General features: G+C 36.1%; 1 protein-coding gene across 1 annotated transcript in view; it reads left to right on the top strand.

Moving 5' to 3' along the window:
• The window catches only part of LOC114622974 (dentin sialophosphoprotein-like), a 42089-nt gene extending 20396 nt beyond the window's left edge, over positions 1-21693 (top strand). Inside the window, exons 3-4 of the mRNA XM_028769635.1 lie at positions 9264-11725; positions 21117-21693. Of these exons, the coding sequence (XP_028625468.1) occupies positions 9264-11725; positions 21117-21158 (2504 nt within the window). The 3' untranslated portion in view covers positions 21159-21693. The remainder of the gene's footprint in view (positions 1-9263; positions 11726-21116) is intronic.
• The last annotated feature ends 462 nt before the right edge of the window (positions 21694-22155 follow it).

Here is a 22155-nt window from a genome sequence, read left to right as displayed (position 1 = left end):
AGGGTGAAATGTTAGATATCTGTTAAATCCATTTAGTTCATAACTTCTGTTAATTTTACTGTGTCTCTGTTTAGTTTCTGTTTCCATAATCTGTCCATTGGTGAGACTGGAGTGTTGAAGTTTCCCACAATTATAGTGTGAGTGTCAATGTGTGCTTTGAACTTTAGTGAACTTTCTTTTAAGAATGTGGGTGCTCTTGCATTTGGAGCATATATTTTCAGAGTTCAGACTTCATTTTCGTGGATTTTTCCTTTGATGAGTATGAAATGTCCTTCATCTTTTTTGGTTAATTTTGGTTAAAAGTCTACTTTATTAATAATAGCTTGTTTTTGTGTTTGCTTTTGTGTTTTTTTTTTGTCCTTTCCCTTCCTTAAAATTTTTTCCAGCCCCTTCTTCTGAGGTAATGTCTATCTTATTGCTGAGGTGTGTTTCTTGTATGCAGCAGAATGAGAGATCCTGTTTTTGCATCAATTCTGATAGCCTGTCTTTTTATTGGGGAATTGAGTCAATTGATATTGAGAGATATTAATGACCAGTGATTGTTAATTCTTGTTATTTTAATGTTGATGTTGTGTTTGTGTGTGTGTGTGTGTGTGTGTGTGTGTGTGTGTGTGTGTGTGCTTTTCTTGTTTTTGCTGGTATAGTATTGCTTATTTCCTGTTATTTCTTGGGGGTAGTTATTCCCTTTGGGTTGGAGTTTTCCTTATAGTATTTTCTCTAGAGCTGGATTTGTGAATAGAGATTGTTTGAATTTGGATTTGTCTTGAAGTATCTTGTTTCCTCCATCTGTGGTGATACAGAATTTTGCTGGGTATAGTTGCCTACAATGGTATCTGTGGTTTTTAGAGGTTGCAAGATATCTGTCCAGGCCTTTCTGCTTTTAGAGTCTCTATTGAGAAGCCAAGTATTTCTGATAGGTCTGCCTTTGTATGTAACTTGACCTTTTTCCCTTCCTACTTTTAATATTCTTTCTTTGTTCTGTAGATTTTGTGTTTTGATTATTATGTGCCAGGAGGATTTTCATTTCTGATCCAGTCTAGTTAATATTCTATAATCTTCTTGTATGGTTATAGGCACCTCTTCTTTAGATTGGGAAATTTTTGTTCTTTGATTTTTGTTGAGATTTTCTACTTCTTGGAGCTGAGACTTTTCAATTTCTTCTAGTCCCATTATTCTTAGGTTAGGTCTTTTCATGGTATCCCAGATTTCCTGGATGTTTTGTATCAGGAAATTTTTAGATTAAACATTTTCTTTCACAGAGGTATCTATTTCTTTTATTGTATTCTCTATGTCTTGGATTCTGTCTTCTCTTGTATTTGCTTGATGATGCTTGTGTCTGTTTTTCCTGTTCTCTTCCCTATGTTTTCCATCTCCATGGTTCCCTCTGTTTGTATTTTCTCTGTTGTTTATATTTCCATTTTCAGATATTGAACAGTTTTATTCCTTTACCTGTTTAATTGTATTTTTATATATTTTTGAGAGATTTTTTTCCCTCTTTAAAGGCTTCTACCTGTTTGATTTTATTTTCCTGTATATCTTTTAAAAATTATTTTTAATCTTTTTTACAGTCCAGTCTTTATCCCTGACCTGGTCCACCCTCTGACAATTCTTCATCTGATTCTTCCTATCCAAACTCCAATACAGCCCCTATTCCACCCTGCCCGGCCTCCCAATCCTTGAGACCTCAAGTTAAGTTAAAGGCCTTAAGTTAAGGCAGGGTTAAGTGTGTCTTCTCTCACTGAGGCCAGACTAAGCAGTCCTCTGCTGTATATGTGTCAGGGGCCTTGGACCAGCTAGTATATGCTGCCTGGTTGGTGGCTCAGTGTCTGACAGATCTCAGAGGTCTAGGTTAGTTGCTAGTGCTGGTTTTCCTATAGGGTCGCCCTCCTCCTCAGCTACTTCCAGCCTTTCCCTAATTCAACCACAGGGATTCCAGACTTCAGTCCATTGATTACCTGTAAACATCTGCATTTGACTCATGCAGATGAGTGTTGGGCCTCTCGGAGGGTAGCCATGCTAGGCTCCTTTCTGTAAGCATACCATAGCATCAGTAATGGTGCCAGGCCTTGGAGCCTCCCCTGCCTCCCTCCAAGCTGGATCCTACCATGGGTCTGTCAATGGACCTCCTTTCCCTCAGTCTCTTCTCCATTTTTGTCCCTGTAGTTCATTTAGACAGGAACGCTTCTGGGTCAAGAGTTTTTGACTGTGGGATGGCAATCCTGTCCTTTCATGTGATGGTCTGTCTTTCTACTGAAAGTGGGCTCTACTAGTTCCCTCTCCCCACTGTTAGGCATTTCATCTAAGGCCCCTTCCTTTGAGTCCTGAGAGTCTCTCACATCCCATGTCTCTGGTACATTCTTGAAGGTACCCCCTCACCTCCTACCTCTGAGGTTTTCTGTTTCCATTCATTATGATGGCCCTCAGGGCTTCACTCCTGTTCCCCCAATACCTGATCATGTTCCCCTTTTCCCCTCCATGTCTCCTCTCCCTCCCTGGTCCCTCCCTCCCTCTGCCCCCCACCCTGTGATTACTTTCTTCCCCCTCCCAAGTGAGATTGAGACATCCTTACTTGAGCCCTTAGGTTTGTTAACCTTCTTGAGTTCTGTGGATTGTATCCTGGGTATTCTGTACTTTTTTGGCTGAAATACATTTTAAGAGCCAAGAAATGAACAACTCTTATTTTTTAGCATCTTCATGACTTTTTTGTTAATTCAGAAGTTAATAGGATGATTGGAAATGAAAGAACAATTTTTAAAATTTATTTCAGGTATCCACTTTTTAAATTTTGAAAGGTTGCATTGCATTTTGATTTTTCTAGTAATAAGACATATGCAAATAACTAAATACTTTTTAAAAGAACTATTTTTTATACCAGTGACCATATTAAAATTTTAGGTGAAGTTTTGACAATATGAAAACTTAAGAAACCATTTAGTTACCTTAGAATTCAGTCACTAATAATAATAATAGTAATAGTAATAATAATAATAATAATAATAATATAAAAACAAAGCAGAATAGGACAGAAAATAATGAAGAAGCCAATGAAAACATAAGGGATATATACAGAAGCTGAGATACACACATTTGCATGAACCAAAATTTCATAAAACCCAAATCAGAAACCATAATATATAATCAAAAAATCTGTAAGGTGAAAAAAAATCCTCCTCCCAAAATACCATTGAGTTCATTTTATCTTGACCATCTACTGCTGAATATGGAGTCTACCCTTAAAACATAGCAATGTTTTTGATCACGTAATACCAAAATTACAGAAGAGTATAAAGCCAAGTATTGGAGTAGATTATTCTTGGTCTGCTTAGAAAACTACATTTTGTAGTGGTTAATTTTAATGTTCTGTAGAGCCTTTGTGGACCTATGTAATGTGGAATTTATTGTGTTCAAGTTCTTTCATACTGATTCTCTGTCTTGTTCCATTCAGTGCACAAAATTCACTATTAAATATTAGCATTATATTTCTTTTCCTGTTAATTCTGTCTGTGCTTTCAAATGCTATGTTATATATAATGTGTATGTGTAAATACACATATACATAGCTGTATCTCTTGATGAGTTGATACTTTATGATTCTATGACCTTCTTTATCTTCTATCAGTTTTTCCTTAAAAATACTCATTTTTGCTTTTGAGTATTTCTGATTTATTTGGGTTAGTATTTGAATGTATTTTCGTTTATCATGTCTTTAACTACAATGTACATGTAACTAAAATAAGAATCTTGTAAATGTATGTAAGATGCTACACAGCATCTTTTGTTGAGTTTCTTTAAGTTTAAACCAATAGATAATAAAGGAGGAGTCAGGATTGACATTTTCTTTGTGTGTGTATGTGTGTGTGTGTGTGTGTGTGTGTGTGTGTGTGTGTGTGTGTGTGTAAATACAGATAGGTTATCTTTTATTTGAAAATCTAGGTAAAATAAAAAACAGTAATACATACATGCAAATTCAAACTAATTACCATCTTAATTAATGTAGAAATACAGGAGATTATTTGACTCTAAAATGTTCAACATAGTAGAAGTAGTAATTAAAATATACAGGAAAACTTAGATGAAGGCAGAAGAAAAAGTTTACTCCTACAAATTCTTTCAGGAAACATCCTTTGGCCCCCAAAAGATACTAACTTTTCTTACTATTTGCTTTTGCCCAGTCCAGTCTCTCTATTTGCTAGGCTGTGGGGTTTGTGGTAACTTCACTGATTTCACTTGAGTAACACTCACAATTAGTTAGGCAAGTGCAGGGATCTTTAAGACACATTACCATGCTCTGATTTACCCTAAGCAAAGGAAACATTTTCTCTTGTGGTGATAGTGTTATGGTTCATTCCTTTGTTCTTTTCCTATGTTTCTATCTTCCTTTATGTTCCATTTCTTCCCTATCCCTCCCCAACCTTTGTGTGTGTGTGTGTGTGTGTGTGTGTGTGTGTGAATGTGCTTAATATCGTTCTTCTATGTATCACATATATGATACACCTTATTTGAGGTTACCATTAGGCTTAAGTAAAACAGTTTTTACTTATAAAATCCATCTTAAGTTGAATAAAAACTTAACTTCAATTGCATATGAGTCACATCTCCTCTTACTTACACACTTGAGTATTGGGGTCAGTTTACATATTTAATATTATAATTTATAGTTTTTATAATAATTATTTTAAATATTCTTAAAGGTTCAAATTTTTTGATACTGGGATTAAAAGTCATTTACTCAACACAGATATACTATTACAATAGGCTGTATTAGTTTGTATATTTACTCTTGCTAGTATATTTATAATTTTATGTTTTCATAGTTGACATTTTTATTTCAATTTGAAAAAATGTTTTTTATTCTTTACTATAAGGGAATTCAGAATTAGAATTTGTAAGCTTTTGTTAGTCAGACAAATTATTTCTCTTTATTTACTTTTTAAAACAGTTTTGCATGACACAGTACACTTTGTTAACAGTTTTTATTACTTCCAATATTTTTAATATATCAGTTGATTATTTTTTAGCTTGAATCTTCTGTTGAGAATTCTGCTACCCGTGATTATTCTACATATCGTAAATGATTTCCTTACTGTTTTAAAATTTCTTTTATTTGCTATTTTGATTATGTATCTTTGTATGGATTTTGTTGGACTTATATTTGGTTGGTATAACTTTATTTCATTTTATTTTATAGTTTATATTAGGTTTGTATGACTTCATAGAACATATTCCTCCCTAGATTTGGGAATTTTTTTTGTCCATATTTGTTCAAATAATTTTTCCTTGATCTCTCTTTCTTTTTCTTTTTTTATTGGATATTTTATTTATTTACATTTCAAATGTTATCCCCTTTCCTGGTCCCCCCCAGAAGCCCACTATCCTATTCCCCCTTCCCCTGCTTCTATGAGGGTGTTCCTCCACCCTCCCACTCCAGCCTCCCTGCCCTCACATTCCCTTATACTGGGGCATCAAGCCTTCATAGGACCAAGGGCCTCTCCTTCCATTGATATCTGACATGGCCATCCTCTGCTACATATGCAACTGGAGCCATGGGTTCCTCCATGTGTACTCTTTGGTTGGTGGTTTAGTCCCTGGGAGCTCTGGGGATTCTGGTTGGTTGATATTATTGTTGAGTTTCTGAAAATGTGTATTCTTGTTGCTGTCTTATACCTTCTTATAATGTCATCACTCTTTTTTCCTTTTTTTACCCCCAAGTAGAAAATTTCCAATTACTATATTCAAATTATTTGATTTTTCTTCTTCATCATTAGTTTGCTACTGAACTACTTTAGTGAAGTTTTTTGTTTAATTATTGTATTATTTAGCTCTTTGTTTTCTACTTGATACATTTGTAACATGTTATCTTTGAAACTCACTTTGTTGATGGCTTTTTTCTTAAACTGCTGATCATGCTTATGACTACTATTTTCATTTGTGTTTTAAGTAAATCATATATCTCAATTTCATTAGAATCAATTTCTGGATATGTGTCCAGTTCTTTTATTTATTACGAACACATTTCTCTATTTTATTGTTCTCTTTGACTTTTCATACTATCATCAGCACATTAAAAAAGCCACCTCTCCAAAATTTTATACAAATGGTATATTCAAGAGAATATCCTGACTAAGTAGCCTGCTTTAGCCCTCAGTAACTCACAGACACCTATAATATACTAGCTCTCTCTAAGAGACTAACTCCTCATACATTAAGATTCATTTTCTTGGAGTAGTATGAAATCATTTACTGTAAAAGCCTAACAATGTAAGTTCCTACCCTGAGAGCCCAGTAAAAGCCACAAATAGGAATACTTATCTCTAATCCCACTACTCTCAACAGAAAGCAGGCAGAGAGAATAAAGTCACCAGAGACTGGCATGTAAATTTGTCTGTCACATACAGTAGTGAATATATGTAGAGAGATACTGTTTCAAACAAGGTATAGCATGTGCCCTCACTCATACAAATAAATAAATGCATGGATGTGGGTACACATACATGTGTGCTTCATTTACATGCAAAATAAGATTTTTATTTTTATTAATTATTGTATTCGTTTACATTTCAAATGTTCCCCTTCCTGGTCTCCCCTTCATGAACCCCCACCTCATCCTCTTCTTCTTTTCCTCTAAGAGGGTGCTCTCCTACCCACCTACCCACTCCTACCTCACCCCTCTAGCATTCCCCTTCTCTGGGGCAACAAGATTCTACAGAACCATGCACCTCTTCTCCCATTGATGTCAGATAAGGCCATCCTCTGCTACATATGTAGCAGGAGCCATGAACAGGCCCATGTATACACTTTGATTGTGGTTTAGTCCCTGGGAGCTCTTAGGGGTCTGGTTAGTTGATACTGTTGTTCTTTCTGTGGTGTTGCCATCCCCTTCAGCTCCTTACTCCTTCCCCTAACTCCTCCATTGGGGTCCCCAGGCTTACTCTAATAGTTGGCTGTATCTGCATTAGTCTTAGATGCTGGTTTAGCCTCTCAGAGGACAGCCATACCAGGCTGCTGTCTGCAAGCACATCTTGGTATCTGCAATAGTGTCGGGGTTTGATGTCTGTGGATGAGATGGATCCCAAGGTGGGGTTGTCTCTGTATGGCCTTTTGATCATTATCTGCTTCATTTTTGTCCCTGTGTTTCCTTTAGACAGGAACAATTCTTGGGTTAAAACTTTTGAGATGGGTGTGTGGCCCCATCCCTCAACTACAGGCCATGTTTATCTACTGGAGGTGATTTCTTTAGTTTCTCTCTCCCTGTTATTGGGCATTTCAGCTAAGGTCATCTCCATTGGGTTCTGGGAGCCTCTCCCATGCCTGGTGTCTGGAACTTTCTAGTGGTTCCCTGTTCCCTGCCTCCCCCAGTGCTACATATTAATATTCATTCTCCTGGCCCTCTGGACTTCTCTCCTGTGTCTTCCCATACCTGATCCTGCCCCTCCTTTTTTCCCCACTCTTCTCCTTTTGCATTCAGGTCCTTCCCTCCCTCTGCCTCTGGTGATTATTTTGTTTCATCTTCTAAGTGGGACTGAAGCTTCTTGTTAAGCTTCATATAATCTGTGAGTTGTATTGTGGATTTTATTTATTTATTTATTTATTTATTTATTTATTTATACTCCACATTTTAATCCCTTCCTGGTGTACCCTCCAACTGTTCCACATCCCATACCTCCTCTCTGCCCCTGTCTCCATGAGGATGTACCCACCAGCCACCCCATCAGACCTCTAAACTCTTTGAGGCCTCCAGTCTCTTGAGTGTTAGATGCATCTTCTCTGACTGAACCCAGGCCCGGAAGTCCTCTGCTGTATATGTATTGGGGACGTCACATCAGTTGGTGTATGCTGCCTGGTTGGTGGTCAAGTGTTTGAGAGATCTTGGGGGTGCAGGTTAGTTGAGACTGCTGGTCCTCTTACAGGGTCACTCTCCTCCTCAGCTTCTCCCAACTTTTCCCTAATTCAACCACAGGAGCGAGCCGCTTCTGTCCATTGGTTTGGTGCAGATACCTGCATCTGACTCTTTCAGCTGCTTGTTGGGTCTTCCGGAGGGCAGTCATGATAGGTCCCTTTTGTGAGCACTCCGTAGCCTCAGTAATAGTGTCAGACCTTAGGACCTCCCCTTGAGCTGGATCCCGCTTTGAGCCTGTCACTGAACCTTCTTTTCCTCAGGCTCCTCTCCATTTCCATCACTGCAGTTCTTCCATACAGAAACAATCATGGGTCAGAGTTTTGACTGTGGGATGGCAACCCCATCCCTCAATTGATGCCCTGTCTTTCTACTGGAGGTGGACTCTACGAGTTCCCTCTCCCCACTGTAGGGCATTTCATCTAAGGTCCCTCCCTTTGAGTCCTGAGAGTCTCTCCCCTCCTGGGTGTCTGGTACATTCTAGAGGATCCCCCCACCAACCTCCTACCTCCATAGGTTGCCTGTTTCCATTCTTTCTGCTGGCCTTCAGGGCTTCAGTCCTTTTCCCACACCCAATATCAGATCAGGTTCTCCTCTTCTCCCCTCCTCTGTCCACTTTCCCTCCCAGGTCCCTACCTCCCTATCCCCTTATGATTGCTTTCTTCTCCCTCCTTAATGGGACTGAGGCATCCTCACTTGGGCCCTTTAGCTTGTTGACCTTTTTTAGTTCTGTGGTTTGTATCTTGGGTATTCTGTAATTTTTTGGCTAATATTCACTTATTAGTGAGTACATACCATGCATGGTCTTTTGTGTCTCAGTTATCTCACTCAGAATAATGTTTTCTAGTTCCATCAATTTGCCTGCAAAACTCAGGTTGTCCTCATTCTTAATAGCTGAGTAATATTCCATTGTGTAAAGGAACCACATTTTCTGTATCCATTCTTCTGTTGTGGGATGTCTGGGTTGTTTCCAGCTTCTGGCTATCACAAACAGGGCTGCTATGAACATAGTGGAACATGTGCCCCTGTGGCATGATGAGGTGCATTGTGGATTAGTAAAGTCATAGTTTTATATTTCTCACATTATTTCTATATAATGATGTCTTTTGTAAAGAATAAGCTCTATCAACCTAAGAGAATGACTATCTGAAGTAAATGACCATGTTTAATTTATATATTGAAAAGATGAAAATAACATTTAATTAAGCAGAAAATTTAGGGTCATTGCTTCTCCTTGAAAAAAAATAAGAAAGAATACTTTGGTGGAAATTATATTTTGTTTGCATGGATTTCTATTGTAATGTGAACATTAATGTTAGACTCATTTTGCTTTGCCTACTTTTGTTCATACTATATTCTTCTCTCTTAGTTTCTAGAATTCAGCTAACAAGATACAAGAGTGAAGACAAAAATGTGAGATTTAAAGAGGCATCTTCAAGTCTCAGTGACAAGCAACTCTCACAAGAAAAGTTAAAGAAAAAGCACAGCTATAGCTTTTCTCCAGAGTCTCACACATTCACAGATGAAAAGCATCACAAAAAAGCTAGCCGGAAAATATCTGTCTATAAGCGCCATTGCAAGGGGCATAGATATTCCCATAGTTGTGAAAGTTTGAAGTATCAAATCAGTCCCATTCCTCTAAGTTTTGAGACTTGCACCTCTAATGTATCATCATTTGTTGGCAGCCCAACTTCTAAAAGTTCTAAGTCTGTCACAAGAAAGAAGACTCGAAGAAGTATTACATATTCTCCAGAATTGGGAGCTCAAAAATGTACTAGATGTTTTATGGAAACCAGTAACTCTTCTTTTCATAAATGCCCCACAAATTCTGATGATTCTGACTCTGACTCTCCATTACGTGGCCAGATTTCCTCATATTCTAAATATTCTCTGCACTCTAAAAGTATCAGACGTTTCAAGACTTCACGAAATCTCCCTTTATCTCGGTCCCTGGATCCTCAGCATCCTGTGGTCAGCCGCTGCTCTCTGCACAGGGAAGATTCTAAATATTCTATAGATTCCACCTCTTATTTACATTGTGAAAGTTGTTCATCTCTCCAAAACCTTAAGGGCTCTTCTGTTACACATACTGTTTCTAAGAACACTAAGGACATCATGGGCCAACAGAGTACTCATGGCCACCTAAAGTCAGCACCTGTAAGATTGTCTCAAAGTGAAAGCCAGTTTAACCTTACTGCCCAACCTCAAAATAAGGATACTCCTGATGACAGTGATATTACATTTATCAGTGCTACAAATATCAAAGCTGAGGCTAATGTTGAAGATAAACGTCTTTATAAAGATGATACAGACCATGAAGATGAGATAAATACTGAAGATGAAACAGATGGTGAAGATGAAACAGACACTGAAGATGAAGATGATACCAAAGATAAGAAAGATCCTAGAGACAACTCTGACCCTGATGGCAGTGATCCCAAAGATGGCAACTCTGGAAATAATACTGATAGCAACAATGGGTCTCATCCTAGTGGTTCTTCTGAACCTACTGGTGGACCTGATTCCAGCAATGATGGTGACTCTAAAAATGTAACTGATCATACGAGTGAATCTCACCCTACCAACAATAATGCTACCAACAATGATGTTAACTTGAAATATAACACTGATGAGATAGGTACCAACAAATTAGACAATGCTTCAGATCTGGCAGAATATTTCAATCACCACAATAATGCTGACTTCAAGGGTAGCACAAACCTAGCCTCTGGAAACAAAACTAGAACTGTACTGGACTATATTTCTGGTTCCAACAATGTGGATACTGGCCCTAGAAATACTATCATAAAAGGAAATATTGTTTATGCTGAGAATATTAGATTGCGTTCCAACACTCATCAAAATAATGTCATTAAAAATGAGAGTGACCCAAGTAGCAACCCAAGCCCCCAAAACAGCTATGGGCTCCCAAAAGACCCTGACTCTAACTCTAATATCAATCCCAGTAATGCTACTAACAATATTGTTAACCCTAACTATGACACAGAACCCATGAACACTACTATTTACAAACAGACAGTTGCCCTAAAATATTATTCAGACGTTAATGATGTCACAGGGTTTACATACAAAGTAAGGTCAAGTTTTGTAGTCAACTCAAACTATTTTGACAGAAAGAAATATGCTGCTATACTCAGCTTTGCACTTACTACTATTGATGCCATTGATACTTGTAATGTTACCACCTGTACTAGTGCTATTAGCTCTCAGCTTACTGCTGGAAAAATCTCTGCCCTAGGGACTAAACATTTCCCTAGATTTAGTCATTTCAGGAGTTTCTACGTTATCATCAACTCAAATTATAATGCTAAAAATATTCATAATGCTAATAATTCTACTAGTGTCAGCAATATTAACAATCTACCTGCCACTGAATTAGAAATAAATTCCATATTACCTGTTTTTAAAACCATTTATATAAATATCTCAAATTTTATTGCTGGCACAAACTATTCTGATTTTATTATAACCTCAGAATTTTATGAACCCCTTGAGCTTGGTAGAGCTTATAAAATTTTTGATAACAAAAATATTAGTGCTCCATCCCAAGATTCTGCTGGATACATTGATTCTGATAATTCTCCGTGTGCCACTGGGTCCATGGATGCCCTTGATGCCAAAGAATCTGGCTTTTTAAAAGACTTTTCTAGGATCCAGAATACAATTGGCATCAAGGATCCTTCTTCCCCTTTCAAGGTTCTTTCCAATCAAAATATTCCACTCCCTAGTTTTGATTTTATAGTGGAAGCTGAACTACCAGATATTGTGACGTTTGCTATATCATCAGGTGCTGTGAATCAATTATTTAAGGTAAGTTCACTTAAATATACGTTTCAAATTCATTCTCCATTTCTTTTAAGTTTACTGCTAGTGTATTAAACATAGTTTGAAATTATTTTATTTAGTTGGATAAGTAAACTATGGAATCAAGAAGATAAGTTATCCAGTTACTTATTTGACACCTGAATGTCAGGAGTATAATTTTCAGTAGGAAATATCCATCTAATATACATTTGGTGAATAGAAAAATAGCATTGACTAGGCTGTAATAGACGTTTATACTTCTCTGCTTAACAATATTTGAATCGTTCATAAATATAAATCTAGTCACAGGAAAGCTAGTAATGTTTTTACACATGTACCACATGCATGTACCCTCATTTTTGTTACACTTCTCTTCAGTGATAGAGGAAATATGAAGAGAGGGATGGAAGAAAGGGACAGAAGGAAGGAGGATAAAAAAGAAGAATGATCTAAATTCATCTTAAGTATTATAAATGAAACCATTTAACCAAAAAAAAACTTAGAAAACACTCATGTTTTAAAAATGAGTATCTGAAGTAGCTATGGCGTTCTAAACTCTTATTATTTTGAAATAAATAGCACTTGAGTTATTTTGATGACATATCAGAAAGCAAAGTTCCCCACCAGTAGCTTTTTAACATTGAATTTAAAACCTGTTTATATTATTTTTCTTTATAATGAGTAAATCTATATTTTTATCAAATATTTCCTCTGTTAGTCTGGATTACATAAACAAATTAAGATTGCTATGGAATTTGGAAACCTATTTTTGACAATTGTAAAGTACTGTTATTTTTTACAAAACTACAAAATTTTGTCAATTGGCATAATTAAATTTATATACATTGAATTTTAGCCCTTTTATACATTAGACAATATAAATAAACTTAAATTTTATTTTAGTATCTGTGTATAAATGTTTAATTTCCTCTAATTTGTTTTCCATAAAATAAGTAAGTAAATGTTATGATACATTTAAAGTAGCACAGATTCAAATAGCCACAATAGAAGTACAAACTCATCTCCTTCATGCTTTTACTATAATAGAGAACAGTTTTATATTTCTTTTCCAAGAAACATCGTCTTCCTAGAAACAGCAAGTATAGGTTCTATGTTTTTCTTATATAAAATTAAGAGAAATACTAACTAGTTATAAGTAATAAAAAAGTATTGCTGAGATAAAATCGTTAAAATTAAAAAATGTTTTTAGTTTTACTTTTTTCAGTTATTTCTTTCAAGTGAATCTTTGTTTTCATTAGTATGAAAAAAATTAAATCTGTTTTGTTCTTTTGTTATTTATAGCCAAATGAAAACATGTTTTTATTAAAGTTGATCACTTTTGAAGAATGTAGTTATCATATTGTGTTTTATGCTTAAAATCATGGCATTTAAGAACTGTTTCCTAACTAAGGGAGACAAGACTAAATATGCCTACAAAACAGACTGTATTAACATAGAAAATAAACATTTCAAGTATAAGCCCTTAATTTTTCCTAAAAATAAATAAAATAAAATTTAATTTAATTTAAAAATGACCTTTTAATGAACTATATATCCAAAATAAATACTATACCTGGTAATATTTTTCTAATATTTATACCAGGACTAAACAATTGAAATACTTGCAACCAATTATAATATCTTCATTGGAGATGAACATATTTCACAGTAAAATGTAAATCACTTTAAAAACAATGCATTTTATATGCCTTCCAAAACAATATTTTCCATAAGAGTGATTGTCTTCTTTTAGACATTTGATATTTCATATTTACATGATTTATACAGCTGCATTCGTATTTGCCCATTGAAAACAACAATTATTTAGAAAACACGGGTGTTTTTTAATCATAACAATTAACAAAAAAAGAGACTCTCACATTAAAATCTCACATTTTTCTACCAAATATAAGTGAACCAAAACAACCAATCCAACACTAGCATACATAATTAAGCCACTTGCACTTTTTTATTCAATTATTTAATAGACATTTAATATTTGAGCAATGCTATAAACTTTAAAAAATGGAGACTAAGATTAAAAAAAAATAGCTTCTGGCCCCTGAAGATCTCATAGTATACTATTCTTCATAAAAACAAGTAGACATTTGAAATAGCAGGTAAATAAAAACAAACTTAATAGCATCTCAGTTTCCAGAGTAACTGGAAATGCTGCCAATATATTTAAGTTAGTTTGAAGTATATGTATGGGTCACCATTTTGTACCACAAGTTTTAAAATAAATTAAAAAGATTCCCAAAGTCATCTCTTTTATGGTAATGGTTCATTTTGTCTGAAGTAGAACTAGAGCTACATTACTAAATGACTAATGTCACTTAATAAGTTACCTAAAAATTAGATTATAAAAACAGAATTTATGTAATTCCATATCTGATGAGATTTGAATGACTTTCAAGAACTTATTAAAATCATTTAGAGCAAGCCATTTTGTATTTACAGTATAATGTTTGAAGTACAACATGATAATATGGAACAATTCAATACTTTCATATAGTCTATTAAAACTAGAAACATAAATATGGAGTAGGCATTTCCATTAATAAATGTCTGCACATAACAAATGTGCTTGTACTGAAGTTTACTTAATACATTTAAAAAATGCTTCAAAATTAATCGGTAAATATATTCTTTTTTTTCTTTTTTTTTTAATGCTTTTTTATAGCATGTTTTACAAGGGGAGGGGGTAAGAAGGGCAAGGTGGTGGAAAAGTACAAAATCTTCTTGGCCTGTGCCTTGAAACATGTCATGGTCTATATGGTACACTGCCTTGAATTATGATCTACCTGGAGTTCTTCAGAAGATATGGTACACTGCTTGAGTTATGGTGTCCCTGCTATTCTTAAGAAGACATGGTACTCTGCTTTGAGTCTATCTGCAGTTGCTAAGCAGGATCTTGCAGTTGCCAAGCTTCAGAGGACATTGTGCAGGTGGGGAAAGGTAGGGGGTGAGGGTAAGGGCGAGGGTCCTGGCTTCTGGCATCTCCCCCTTCTCTGTTTAGTTAGAGAAGGCATCTTATGATCAATCCCAACTATGTGAATTTTGAATTTGGATGTCTAATTATGGGGGGTCTTAGACAAGTTCACAACCCCAAAACACTGATGTGAGACGAGTCACATCTATGGTCGAAGGCTTTAGGCTGTCGACGATGGGCAACGTCAAGGGACTCCGATGTGGGTGAAAGGAGGGTGAGAGCCCTGTCTTAGGCCATGTAGGCTGCACCCACTCCCAGCACCACGCACTCCTTTTCGGCTGCATTGGGTGGGCCCCTGGGAAGTGGACCTACAATAATCCCGTCATTGGGCTAACTCACAGCCATCCTAGTCCCTTTGTGAATGTTCAAGTTACCAACCATTTGTCAGTTTGGGGTGTAATATTGTCATAAAGGAAGGCTCCCCAATGTTAGCGGCCATATCAAGGGTGGCCTTGGTTTAGGAAAAAGCCAATTTTTGTTGTGGTGATCAAGAGGCCAAGCTCTCTAGCGAGAGAAGCGAGGACAAAGCCAGGCATACCAGGAACCCTTCTGGAGGGCGTGGAAGTCTAGGGGTCGACCGTAGGGGGAGGCAGGGGAGCTGACAGCTGTGTCAGTCTCCTGCGGAGTCACTTCTGGATCCTCTTCAATTTTCAGCTGATGGTAATGAACTTCAACTGCCTTCTTGATGGCAGCATCAACCTGGTTCCGTGGACGACAGGTCACGGGCGATGATCTCTGTCTTGCTCAATCTTGATGTCATGCGCACATCCTCTCAATGAGGGTCCGTCCAGAGGGGTCCATGCCTCGAGCCCCATGTCTGGGTGCACTTGACCCAACCAGCAGGTCCTAGTTATTCGTGGGGGCGAGGAGGACTGCAACCTGCTATTCTTCAGAAGATATGGTACACTGCTTGAGTTATGGTATCCCTGCTATTCTTCAGATGATATGGTACACTGCTTTGAGTCTATCTGCAGTTGCCAAGCAGGATCTTGCAGTTGCCAAGCTTCAGGGAACCTTGTGCAGGTGGGAAAAGGTAGGGGGTGAGGGTAAGGGCGAGAATCCTGGCTTCTGGCCCATCTGGATTAGAACTTCTAATAGCAGGCATCACGGGTGATTCATTTTTACCTGGAAAGAAAAAAGAAGGGGATTCTCAGGGAGATTTCTCTTCCCTGGATGTAAATTGTTATTCATCGTATTTATGGTTGGGCCTGGCTTTGTGAGAGTATCTATTTTTTTCATTAATATTTGTGGTAGCCGGTTAGCTGTGCCTTCTGTGGTATTGGACAGGCATATCAGTCCTCGGCTCCATAAGGGAACTGGGTCTGGGGCATTCCCTTTACAGGTATGAGGGTCCTTCCCCATATCTGTGGTAAAGTTTTGTTGGTCTTGGTGGTGCCCGAGGTCACCAATATGGTCAGCAAGAGATTTGCCATGAGCTTTCAGCTTTAGAGAGAGAAAAGTGAACAAGGCATGATGGAGAGTATTTCAGGGGGGCTCCTTCTGAGGGGGTACCGTTCCCCCTCTTTTGTTTTTAAAGCCAATTTTTCAGAGTTCTTGTAAAATCAGGGCAGAAGCACCAACAGTTGCTCCTTCTACACTCAGAGAGTCATGAAGACCTTATTTAAGGATATATAAATCTATATTAATAATCTTTTGTCAAAGGACTTTTATAGCACCACTGACAATTAATCAGACTATATGATATATCGATTGGAAATAGCTTTTTCTACTTTTTGTGAGATTACCTCTCTTCTGTCAATTAACTGTTGAGGGAGTTAGGGTTTACCTCTCTCTTGAGAATATTGAACAGAGATTTAAGTTCTTTTGTGGAGAGCTTAAAATAGGATCTTAGCCAATTTGCAACTCCTAGAAACTTTTGAAATTAATTTAAGATAAGTAAACTCCCTTTTTTAAAAAAATCCTTTATCTGTGTGGGTTTTTTATTGGATATTATACGTATTTACCTTTCAATGTTATCTCCATTCTCATTCTCCCCCAAGATCCCTTATCCCATACCCACTCCTCCTAATTTTTGTGATGGTGTGCTCGCTCCAAACATCCTCCCACTCCCATCTCCCTGCTCTCAAATTCCCACACAGTAGGGGATCCAAACTTTCGGGGACCTTGGCCCTCCACTTTCACTGAAGTCTAACAAGGTCACCCTCAATTCCCTATACAGGTTCGTGAGTCCCTCCCTTTGTGCTCTCTGGTTTAGACTTTGGGAGTTCTGGTTGAAACTTTTGATACTCCTTCTAGAAAGGACCAACGCATTCATACTTTGGTCTTCCTTCTTCTATGTGAGTTTTATGTGGTCTATATGTAGATTCTTAGACATTGTGAGCTTTTGGTCTAATATCCACTTATCAGTGAGTGCATACCAAGTATGTTCTTTTGAGATTGGGTCATCTCACTCAAGATGATATTTTCCAACTCCATCCATTTGCCTAGGAATTTTATGAACTGATTGTTCTTAATAGCTGAGTAGTACTCCATTGTATAAATGTACCACATTTTCTGCATCCATTCTTCTGTCGAAGAGCATCTGGGTTCTTTCCAACTTCTGGCTATTGTAAATAAGGCTGCTATGAACATGGTGGAGCATGTGTCCCTGTTGTATGGTGAAACTTCTTTTGGGTATATGCCCAGGAGTGGTATAGCTGGGTCTCCAGGTAACACTATGTTCAATTTTCTGAGATACCGCCAGACTGCCTTCCATAGTGGTTGTACCAGTTTACAATCCCACCAACAGTGGAGGAGTGTTCCTCTTTCTCCACATCCTCGCCAACATGTGCTGTCACCTGTGTTTTTGATCTTAGCCATTCTGATTGGTGTGAGGTGGAATCTCAGTGTTGTTTTCATTTGCATTTCCCTGATGACTAGTGATCCTGAACACTTCTTTAGGTGCTTCTCAACCATTCGAACTTCCTCAGTTGAGAATTCTTTGTTCAGCTCTGTGCTCCATTTTTTAATAGGGTTCTTTGATTGTCTAGAGTCTAATTTCTTCAGTTCTTTGTATACCTTGGATATTAGCCCTTTATCAGATGTAGGGTTGGTGAAGATCTTTTCCCAATCTGTTGGTTGCCGCTCTGTCCTATTGACTGTGTCCTTTGCTTTACAGAAGCTTTGCAGCTTTATGAGGTCCCATTTGTCAATTTTTGGTCTTAGAGCACTGGCCATTGGTGTTCTGTTCAGGAACTTTTTCCCTGTTCCTATGTATTCCAGGCTTTTTCCCAGTTTCTCTTCTATTAGTTTCAGTGTCGCTGGTTTTAGGTGGAGGTCCTTAATCCACTTGGAATTGAGCTTTGTACAAGGAGATAAGTATGGATCAATTTGCTTTTTTCTACATGCTGACAACCAGTTGGACCAGCACCATTTGTTGAAAATGCTATCTTTTTTCCATTCGATGGTTTTAGCCCCTTTGTCAAAGATCAAGTTACCATAGGTATGGGGGTTCATTTCTGGGTCTTCTATTCTATTCCACTGATCCTCCTGCCTGTCTCTGTTCCAATACCATGCAGTTTTTATCACTATTGCTTTGTAGTACAGCTTGAAGTCAGGGATGGTGATTCCTCCAGAAGTTCTTTTATTGCTGAGAGTAGTTTTCGCAATCCTGGGTTTTTTGTTATTCCAAATAAATTTTAAGATTGCTCTTTCTATCTCTGAGAAGAATTGAGTGGGAATTTTGATGGGGATTGCATTAAATCTGTAGATGGCTTTTGGCAAAATAGCCATTTTTACTATATTAATCCTTCCAATCCATGAGCATGGGAGATCTTTCCATCTTCTGAGATCGGCTTCGATTTCTTTCTTCAGGGGAATGAAGTTCTTGTCATACAGGTCTTTTACTTGCTTGGTTAGGTTCACACCAAGGTATTTTATATTATCTGTGACTATTTTGAAGGGTGTCATTTCCATAATTTCTTTCTCAGCCAGTTTATCTTTTGAGTAGAGGAAGGCTACTGATTTGCTTGAGTTAATTTTATATCCAGCCACTTTGCTAAAGTTGTTTATCAGGTTTAGGAGTTCTCTGGTGGAAGTTTTGGGGTCACTTAAGTACACTATCATATCATCTGCAAATAGTGAGATTTTGACTTCTTCCTTTCCAATTTGTATCCCTTTGACCTCCTTGTGTTGCCTAATTGCTCTGGCTAGGACTTCCAATACTATGGTAAATATATTCTTAAATTGATAAGTTTTTTGATTAATTGAGAGATGGAACAGTTAAGCCTCTCTCTGTTTTGGAGATTTTGTGTGTGTGGTGTGTGTGTGTGTGTGTGTGTGTGTGTGTGTGTGTTCATGTGTAAAAAGGAAGATAGTCTGAAGTGGACAAAAGTTACAAGACTTGTACTTTAAGTACTATCCCTATCCCTAGTATAACAAGTCCTTCCTAATCTTAAAATCATGGAGGGATATTTTTAAATTTAATTAGTGTGATTAAGAGACCTTAAAATAAATGTTAAATTTACACATAGTCCAGATAATACAATATCCTTCAAAAATTAAAAGACTCCTTATTATATTTATGTAGAAATATTCAGTTTGCCCTCTTCTGGCTTTTTATAAGTATGCTATATTTTCTTAGACTGGCAGATATGTTTCTTAGAAATTTTCAGTCTGTGATACCACCACAGATATTCTGTTGAAAGATAAAGGCAACCTGATCAAGGTCTATTAGTTGTTCAGCTTCCTTACTAAGAGCAATATCAATGTAGCAGACATTTCTATAAAATAGCTATTTTATATATCAATTTGATATATTTTCCTATTAGTAAATGCTTTGATGGGATCTTAATGTTCTATTACTCATCAGATAAGGATTTTAACCTTCCATAATTTTTATAGTGCTGAGTTATTAAACCAGGGCTACTCTTGTATTAGCAAGTGATCTACCATTTAACTACTGCTCTAACTAAGATGAGGACTTGAAAGTATCCAGTTGAGATATTGGATTGGATTCTCCTTTTGATATGGTTAAAGGTCTTGATTGAATGTAACTTAAGTTACATGTAATATATAACACATGATATGTTATAATAACATGCATTTTAAGGTATATAGGGTATATATATATATATATATATATATATCCATATACATACACACACACATACATATAAGATATATACAAGAATTCTGAGAGAAAACATGAGCAATTAAAAAAGAGCCCCTTCAAATATGTAAATCTTTTACTTGTTCTCTAGATAATTTGGGAGAAAATTGTTATTAATTTTATAAAAGATAAAGATGTTGCCTTTAATTCTAGTATTCCATAGATAGAGGCATATAGGTCTCTGTAAGTTGAGCATAGCTTTGTCTGTATAACAACTTCCAGGTAGTCTAGCTAAGGTTATAGAACAAACTGTCTCAGAAAAGAAAAATGATTCAAATTTTGTTTTAAACTTCACTCTGTATTTTTGTGATGTATAGTTTTCTTAGTGAAATACAAACTTACGCAGACATAGGTGAGGAATCCAAAGTGAACCAGATGTCAAGTTCCAAGTAAGGATTACCTCTGTTACTGCTCCAGTGTATAAACAATTCAATGCCCATGACCTTCCTGTAGAAAATGCAGAATCATAGTTTCCTAGATTATTCAGCATTTCTCATTCACCTCTATCTTTATTATAGTACCAGAGCTACATTTTTCATCTAATAAATTGTATACTACTATTAGAAACTTAACAGATAAATAAAATATATAGCCATAGAAAGAAAAATTGATTTATATTCCCTGAAATGACAATTTCTAGATGATTATATAAGGTTCTCAACTGGAAGAAATGACTAAGATTTTTAATTGTGAGTGTTGTATGCAATGCTTCAGAACAATTCAATATATACCTCCTTCAAAGTATTCTCCAGTATAAATTATAGATAGTATATGACATTAGATAATGAAAGGTTAAGAAGTCAATGATGAAATGAGAAGATATATAAAATTTGAAATTATTCAAGCACTTCTAACTACTTAAAATTATGAATTTTTGTATTACTACTATCCCCACTTTTCAAATGAAGAATTAGAAACATAGTATAGTTAAGTAACGTTTCCATGATTTAAAAAGATATAAAGTAAAAGAGCCTATGATTAAGCATATAAAGTTAATTTATATATTAGATGTAATATGATATTGTAACAATCAAATGTGGTAAGCATAAAATTAACCTACTATACTATATACATAGGTTATGAGGTAAACTTCGCTGTGGCCCATTTTAGTACTTTAAGAAATAGTATTATCCTTATTATTGTGAGGTAATCATAGCACTTTCTTGGGTAAGGATTTGAACCTTTCAAGGGTTGTGATATCCAAAATTTTCTATTAAATAAACTATTTTAAGGAAATATATTTTATTTTATTATCACTTATAACTTCCTAGTTTCTTTTTATCCTATTGTTGCAGCTCAGACTCCAAACAGGTAGCAGACAAAATGTTGACCTTTGATTAATGAAAAGAATACCTTGAGATGGAAAAGAGAAAAGCACAACCAAGAAGGTTCTGAGGATATGAACAAATAACTTCAAAAGAGCTACAATGTTCCCTGAACAATGTTTATTTCATGTTTATTCTTAGATATTCACCTCATTATATGTCCATGGTTTTATTGTCTATTGTGGCCACAAATACTTCAAAGTACCCCGTGACAGTTGCCCCATCCATATTATTTCCATGTGGCAAAGTATGGAATTAGGAAGAGGATACACTGTAGTCCTTTTCTAGACAGTATACAAAACTAAATTTTACTACTATGTATTCATAATGTAGGTATACTTTCCAAACAAATTCTTCCTTGTATTTTTCTGTATTCTGAAGAAGGCTTTAACTTTTTAAAAAAATTTAAGATGTATAATTTTTTTGTATTGTGGTGACAATTCTAGATTTAAAAGAACCCATACTAAACCTATAATTTATTGTTAATCTTTATTGTTGTTACTGTTTTGTGAGTGTCAAGCTCAAAATTAAATCAGTTAAGCATCATCAGTATTGTGCAGTGTTTTTTTTAATTTTATCCCATTGAAGTGAAGCTATCTATGTATCATTCTGAAAGAAAAAACAGATTGTGTAGAACTTCACAAGAGAGCTGAAAAATATCAATCGAAATAGATGAAATTTTATTTCTTTTGCAGTTAGAAGGCAGAGCTAGTTTTCTATGTATACTTAAATAAATATTTTGACTTTGCATTTCCAAGTGCACTGCATACATAGGCAATCAAGCCATGCTAATTTGACAAACCTTTATATAAGATACAGTTAAGAAACTTATGCTCTATTCTTTACTTAAATTTAAGTGTCTTCTCCAGCTAGCTAAGTGTCCCAAATTTTTCTGTTCCTTGCTTTGTATGTACGTGTATGTATGTATGTGTGTCTGAGTATGTGTCTATGTGTATATACACACACCATGTTCTTTATAAACATAAAACTTTCCTCAACTTAAAACTTA

Source organism: Grammomys surdaster, unplaced genomic scaffold, assembly GCF_004785775.1.
Source record: "Grammomys surdaster isolate TR1022 unplaced genomic scaffold, NIH_TR_1.0 61, whole genome shotgun sequence".
NCBI lineage: Eukaryota > Metazoa > Chordata > Mammalia > Rodentia > Muridae > Grammomys > Grammomys surdaster.
The sequence above is the reverse complement of the archived record's forward strand: the minus strand, read 5'-3'. Positions and strand labels throughout refer to the sequence as shown.